Source organism: Alligator sinensis, unplaced genomic scaffold (genome assembly GCF_000455745.1).
Source record: "Alligator sinensis unplaced genomic scaffold, ASM45574v1 scaffold1469_1, whole genome shotgun sequence".
Classification (NCBI taxonomy): Eukaryota; Metazoa; Chordata; order Crocodylia; family Alligatoridae; genus Alligator; species Alligator sinensis.
The window spans coordinates 318,187-325,780 of NW_005842795.1; the positions used below are offsets into that span (position 1 = coordinate 318,187).

The 7,594-nt window shown below is 39.0% G+C and overlaps 1 protein-coding gene across 5 annotated transcripts in view; it reads right to left on the minus strand.

The window, feature by feature from the left end:
- MAP3K20 (mitogen-activated protein kinase kinase kinase 20) overlaps positions 1-7,594 on the minus strand; it is a 125,672-nt gene that overhangs the window by 52,069 nt on the left and 66,009 nt on the right. For all 5 annotated transcript variants that reach the window (XM_006035072.2, XM_006035073.3, XM_025191230.1 and 2 more), the window contains exon 10: positions 3,636-3,742. In XM_006035072.2, coding sequence (XP_006035134.1) covers positions 3,636-3,742 — 107 coding nt within the window. The remainder of the gene's footprint in view (positions 1-3,635; positions 3,743-7,594) is intronic.

A 7,594-nucleotide genomic window follows, 5' to 3' on the forward strand; every position in this document is an offset into this window, starting at 1 on the left:
CGGAAGTAGGGAAGAATTAACCTCCTCCTTGCCTACTATGCCTTAACGGAGCCATGTCTCTTCATTGTCTCTGCTAGAAAATGGTCCCTGCTTGGGCTAGACAGCACAGGGGTGGGGTCAGTCCTGCGGCTGGAGCAGACAGCCCCGCCCAGCCCAGAGAGCATGCCGGGATGCTGGGGGGTCTGGTTTAACTTAAACCAGGAAGGGGTCTGGGACAGACATTGCATAAACCAGTTTGAGCCAAATCAGTTAAATCTGATACTACATTCAATCAAGTTTATCTCAAGCTGTCTTTGGCCATTTTGAAACTGATTTATGTGCACTGAATGTCTGTTCTGTTACAGGTTTAAATTTATGATTATTAACTATATTAATATGCAGTGCATCCTGCCATATACCCCCGCCCCAGTTTTGTTTTTTTGGCATGCCGGCACTCCAGTGGCTTACAAGGTAGACATGGTTTTTTTGGTACTGAGGCCAAAAAAAAACTTTGCCTACCCCTGACATATACCATGTGACAGAGTGTAACTTTCAGTTCCAAGGCCATACTACCTCCTCCCAAAGGATTACTTCCAGGGGCAAAGGGAGGGACTTCCAGGGGCAAAGGGTAGGGGTTAAGGAGTGGGACTTCCGGCTACAAGATGGCAACCAGGGGGCGGGGCAACTGTGAAGGGGCAGGTCTACCCATGCAGCCCTCAACAGCTTACCAAAATTCGTGAACTAGCCCTCCAGCCGAAATAATTGCCAACCACTGCTCTAGGGTTTCAAGGAGAGAGATACATCCCTCACTTCTCCCTTTGTTGCCAAACTTTCCTGTGAATCCTGTAGCCAATTGTCACCAATGCACTGTAAGTTTTGACAGGCCTCCCTTTCAGGTACGACTGATTTAACTTTCTACCTGGAAGTTTTTCAGGGCATATTTATGTGAGAACACATGAAAATTAAGCTGAACTAGTTGAAAGGGTGAGTTTTAACTGCATTTTGTTGAAGCACACTGAACTTCCATGTGGTAGCAGATATTAAATTCACATCTTTAGTTAATTTGGTATCATTTTCCAGAAAGTCACCATACAAGCATCCTCCTATGCACAGGCATGCATCAGAGTCCATGTTGTCACATAAGGGGTAGGACAATTAATTTCCCCCTTATCTTATGAAATGGTATCAACCATGTTCCCTATTTTGGACCTATTTCTACAACTCTATCTAATCCAAATTCTAGGCAAGTCATTCTCAAACCATAAAAAGGTTTATTTTCTTTTTTAAAAACTCTGCTGAAAAAATGATTAAATGTATTTTTACCACCACCCACTACCTTTGTTTTAATCCCCTTTCATGTCTTAATAAAGCAACACTTTTTACTTTAGTGCCTTTTGTTTAAAATATATTCACTGTTCCTCGAGATGCAAGTTTCTTCACAACAATATTAAATATTCATAAAATAGCCGAGCTGCTTGAAGCAATTTTCTGAAAAGAGAATAAATGTCCTAAAAAAAAAAGTTTAATTGTACTGAATGTCAATTAAACACACTTCTATTCTACTAAATGGACCAGGTGAAAGTAAATATTTGTTTTGCTCTTGCAAGAATCTGAGTACCTATCTGCTTCTGGACTCTTAGCAGATCCAGTGTAACAAATTTGATTTGTCTACCTTCTTATATGGATCTTCGTATTCAGTAATGCAAACAAGATAAATCAAAATGATAAAAAGGGAACAAATACCAATGCAGAAGTCAGACTGATTTTTCCGAAGTGGTAAAATAAAATAAAATGAAAATTCTGGCATGCTGTGGTCACACAATAAATTTCCACTATGGGTGGGAATTATTCTACCAACATTATTTGCATGACTCTAACTGCTTTAAAAAATACAGGATAGATAAAACACCAGCCCAGAAATCTGCAAGAATCATGATGTCCTGAAAACATATACTTATCCCAAAATAATTTAGTAGATCCCTATTTTGGATACTGTAACAAACAAAATTTGCTCCAAACTCTTCCCAACAGGGGAAGAGGAAGGGATATGAGGAATAAACTGGTATTTTTGGATTCTTCTAAAAAAAAAAACAAAAGTAGAAAAAATAGAATATAGTTGAATGTACTTTAAACACAAAGGGAAAAATTAACTGTAAGCACAACAGACTTCTTCAACAATCTAGATTAACATTCAATAATCAAATAATATTTTATGGATTTGGCTCATCAGTAGGTTAAAATGTATTTCTATACAAGGTACCTCAATAGCAACTCTCAGAGTCTAATATACAGATATATCTATATATATCTAATATACAGATATTAGAATTTGAGAGTTGATATCAAGGAACCTTGTACAGAAATAAATTTTAACCTATTAATAAGCCAAAGTATATCTATATCTGTAGTTTGCATTTTATATCAGCAGATGGCGCAAAGCATTAGTGTGCTGTATTGAGAGCTGTGCTGTAGTTATCAGAGTCTCTGCTGAGTCAGTGGAGGAATAATGTCAGCTCTAAAACACGCTATTTATACTGTCATCATGTGACCTGGCTCAAACATCCCATCTTGTGGTCACTTTTTCCACTTGTGCAATAAAATTTTCTAGTGATCGATTCTCTTTTATAGTTCACTAAAAAAATCTGAGATTTTGGTTTTGTTTAAAGCTCATTTCAGTGTTCCTGTGTCCCCCCCATATGTCAGTTTTCTTGAATTTTTTTTGCTTGTATCAAGATATGCAGGCACAGAATACTTTAGTGTGTGTGCTTCCAGCTCACCTGGACTGTAGCCAAAGTTTCTTAATATAGACAGCAGCAGAATCATCTGGTAACAATCCTTTCTGCCAGCCCAGCCAGATCTGTTTTCAATATTCTTTTCCAAATACTAAGTAATATTATGAAGCATCAAGCCTTTCTACTGAGAAATAGGCTTTTGGAACATTTATGCTATTGCTTTATAAACACAAAATAGACCGAAACTTTAATAATAAAACTGAGAAACAATTTCTAAGGCTCTTAACTTGGTCTCCATTTTGTAAGCACGCAATCATAAGCTGATAGAATTACTTGCAATGTGTGTACACTGCTGTAAGTAATGAGGTTAGGTTAGTACATTTGATTATATGGACACACAACAAAAATGCAAAGTGCACACTTAAACATCTGTGTGCACAAGGTTACAGAAACAAATAGAGAATTGTTTCAAAAGAATGGTCTTTTGTGCCCTCTCCTTCAGTAAAACATATCTTGCACACACATGCACACAGAAAGCTTTTTAATAAGATGGAGATGAACCATCTTCACATTAGAAACAAAAAGCACATACTCTTATTTTAGGATATGAATGACAAAAACCATAAGCATTTGTGCTACCAAACAAGTAGAACAGTTTGATTCTATTGGTTCATAATATTCCACAACATTCTAGGGATTCTTGAAAAAATAAAGTGAAATATGTTCTAAAAGTATTTGAAGACCAAATAATTTATACTCAGAAGGAGGGTACCATCTTGACATTTCGAGCCTGATTTCTGTTTGGTAACCCAGATATCAGCCACACAGCTTTAGCACTTAACCTTCCGTAAAGAGTTTTAACTTGCTTACTTCGTATTTCAAATGAACATTATAGCATGTCCTTTCAGAAACACTAAAACATACCTCCATTCAGCCTTGTTATGCAGGAATGAGTTACATTGGTCTGGAAGGTTTCTGTCATTTGACATGGATTCCAGAATTGAAATGATCTGCTTGAAAGATAGCCTTTTCTGAGGACAAAGACAACAAATTAAAGTTTTGTTTTCATACCTGACTATGTAAAAACATTAACATAGTTTCTTCTGGTGAAACTGCAAAAACACGGCTGTGAATAGCACAGAGACTGGATTTCTGCCTACATAATTATCAGGTGTTCAACTCAGAGAAAATATAATTTCTAAAGACATAAATGTAACTGCATATTTTTATATTTTCTTTAAAGATGTGAGCCTGGAAACTGGTAACCACCAACAGAATAGGGCCCCAGCCTTGGGCCCTTTGCATGCTATCACTATGTAATGTTGTATAAAATATTAATAGGGATTAAATGGTAAAGAGAACAATCATGCCTAAAACAATCCTAAATCAGGAGGTTGGAACTATCAAGCATTGGTGCGCCTTTCATGTGTAGGTCCCAGGTATTAACGTTAATTCTTTAATACCTGAAAAAGCAATTATGTGGCCCACAAGAAATAAATTTAAAGATGCAATTCAGTTCCACCACACGTCTATAACTGGCACCCTGGTTAATCATCATGGAAAAGGCCAAGGATTGAATAAACATTGAACCTTTGTGTTGATCCCTCCAGGTCAAAGTTCAGCACATTGGCAATGCAGCAGAAAAATCTCACATCACTAATGTCTCCGCTGTTCTGGTTCTGTGCATATCTAAAGAACTTTACTCTTCTTCAAAGCTGTCAAGCTAGCACCCTTTGTGAAAACTAAATTCACTCATCATACAAAGCAGTCATAACTTCTCCACATTTTCTACTTTTTGTAAGAAGAAAGGAAGCTATAAAGTAAGTAGGATAATTATTGAAAACCAAAAAAGCCACAGTTAAATGTATTTCTTGAAGAGCAGCGACTCCGTTAGTCTGTTTGACAAACCCCAGACAAGGTTGAGACAAAAGGTTGAAACAAAATGTAGATACATAATAAAGGGATGATGCACATTCTCTCTGTATCTCTCCTGTAATTATACCATTTCTGCTAAAATTACAGATGCAGCAATTAAAACGTGCATTTTAATTTGGGAGCACAAAAACAATTAAGAACAATGCTGAGGTGTCTCTCCCAGGAAGTTCCAAGTGATTTCCACATTATAAAAGAAAGACAATTTCTTTATTTCAAATGTCAAACAACATAAAAAAGTGTCAAATGTATAATGTAAAAAAGACAAGCTTTTATACAGTAGTGCTACACTATTCAATGCTAACTGGAGGCTTTTTTTGCCTGTCATTTTTTGGTCCATCTATACCATTTCAGGCAAATGGGCAACTGGTGTAGCTTAGCAGATTTTCTCTGCGACATACAGAATTTGCCCCAACTACCGCTGTGCCCCGACAGTTTGGCATTCATCCAATATTTTTTGAACCTAGGCGACAGGCACAGCATGGCAGCAGGTGCCTACTTGGCAGTACATGATTTGCACCTGTTGACAGAATTCTGTAACTGGTTTCTAGCATACAATCCCAGTGGTTTGTTCTCTCCTGCCAGTGTATCCCCAACTGTATTTATAAAGTAGGGGGGCTATACCCTCACACAACTGCGTGTGGATAATACTTTGGCAAAGCTCAGCAAGATGTTTCTTTGTACTCACTGCTAGACAGTCTCTGTAGTTTGAGTCCCAGAATAGTGCTTATGGTAAGTGGTGCTGCTCTAGAAAGTGATAAATTGGGTTTTAATCTTTAGTTTTATGTTGTCACATATTTACTTATTGTGAGCTCAAATTTTATCTTATGCTCCCCCCCTCTAGATTGAAGCCTCTTGCTCTATTTTGTAACTGATCTTTTCTCCCTCTTTTTTGTTGTCTCCTAAACTCCAGAGATGGCACTGATCTGGATTAGGATTTTGAGGAAAAATATTCCTTTTGAGGAATCCCTCTGACTCAAGCAGATTATCCTCTGCACTCAGTCTATCGCTACAGGTAGATTTTTGGTAGTGGTCACCTGAGGGTATGTCCAATGAGAGCATTTGGGAGATGCTACTAAAGGCAGAAGTGCTGTGAGTTGATTGAAAAAATCCCAGTTTATTTGGGCTTATGGGTAGCCTTGTAAAGTAAATGCATTTCTGTAATTTCAATTGTTTTTTCATTACATTTCCCTTCTGTTTGCCTGGAGCCCAGGAAATACATATCAGAAACCTCTCAGAATGAGGCAAACATCAGTCGTCAAGAAGGTATTGGTGGAATGCTATTATTAAATGCCATGCAATTAACTAACAGGTGTGCAATATGCATTTCCTAAACTAATTCTATTTTCCATTTTCAGGAGCAGATAAAAAGCAAACAAACCCTTCATAAGCAATAAAATATTGTAATGAAGGCAGGAAACATTTATAGAATGTTTCTGAGAGTCTTGCTTGGCATTTCTTACTGGAGAAGCACTGAAAAGTTCTGGGCAGGGTTGATACAAACAGCAATTTCTAAGCTGCTCTCAGGCCTGCCTAGAACCATAGAAGAGACAACAGCATTAATAGAAAGCAGAATTATTTCTGGATGTTCAGATAACAGAATGAATGAGTTAAGAGAAACAGCAATACAGTGCTTAGTATAACTCCTGTGGTTCCTGGACATAGTAACACCTAACTGGAACACAGTGAATCAGTTCAGGAAGAGGAATTAAGAAGACTAGAAGAGCTAGCGTTCATATGAAAATGTGTTGGTAGCATTGGAAATGTAGTCTTCAAACTACCAGCACAACAGGCACCTGAATCAGTTGTAGCAACAGCTTTCTCTCTCTAAGCTAGAAGAGATTCTGTCTTGAATCAAAAGGAGGCAAGATTTACCTGATTTTTTAAGCAAATGACAAGTTTAAATGTAATAAATATCCTGTACACGTAGATTGAGGACTTGGCTGAGGTTTGCAAAAGTGACTGCAGATCTTAAGCGCTGAACATGAGTACAAAAGGGCCCTTATTATCACTAGATGGGTGCTGTGGCAGGGCACTTGAGGTGCTTGCCCCTTTAAGAGGTCAGGCAGCCTGGGAAGCTGCTGGCAAGTGTGGGCCAAAACTAATTGGGTATCAGCTGACCCAGGGACCTGGCAGGTGAGGCTAAGCCTGAAAGAGGGAGTCCCCTCCTGGGAGTCATCTAATTCAGGAGGGGGCTGGGCCTAAAACAGGTATAAGCTCAGGCCCTGAAAGAAGCCGGCAGTAATATCTTAGACCTTGCTGAGAGAACGCCACCTAAGCAGGATGGCTTCAGCTCCAGGTCAGCTTAAAGAGCACATCAAGAAGCAGTCTGGAAGTATGGGGAGGAACTAAGGGGACAAGGAGGGTCCTAGGGACCCAAGGAGGGGTCCAGAGCCCAAGAGGAGGGGCTAAGTGCAAGGAAACATCAATGAGGATGCCATCTGTGAGGCATGGGGCATGGTGGAGGGAAGGAATGGAGCCATGCAATGAGTCCGTAAGGCATTTGGGGGATGAAGGCTTTCATTCTGGGATGAAAGTCCCATGGGTACCTGGTGGTCATTTTGAGAGCAATTTGGGAAGCCCTGGGCCAGCCTTCCTCATAAAAAGTAATATCAAGGCATGATGGGCGATGAAGGGGTGATTGCCCACAAAGTGAAGGCTGCAGGGACTCCAGGGGCTTCACAGCCACCCCTGCAGTGGGACCCTGCCACAGATGCCCAAGCCCTTTTTGAAAATCAGGCTCTTTAAAGATGTGCCAGGTTGGAGACCTATAAATTGAGGTATCCAAAAATCACTGTTCACTTTGAAAAATCTTTGCTCTTAGATCTCAATGTTGCATGGAAACCGTGTATAAAATATTCCTACTAGAATTAGTATTTTTTTCACAGCTTCTCTTTGCTCAATAATTATGACTGGGTATATTTTATATAAAACCATAACTCTTCATTCCT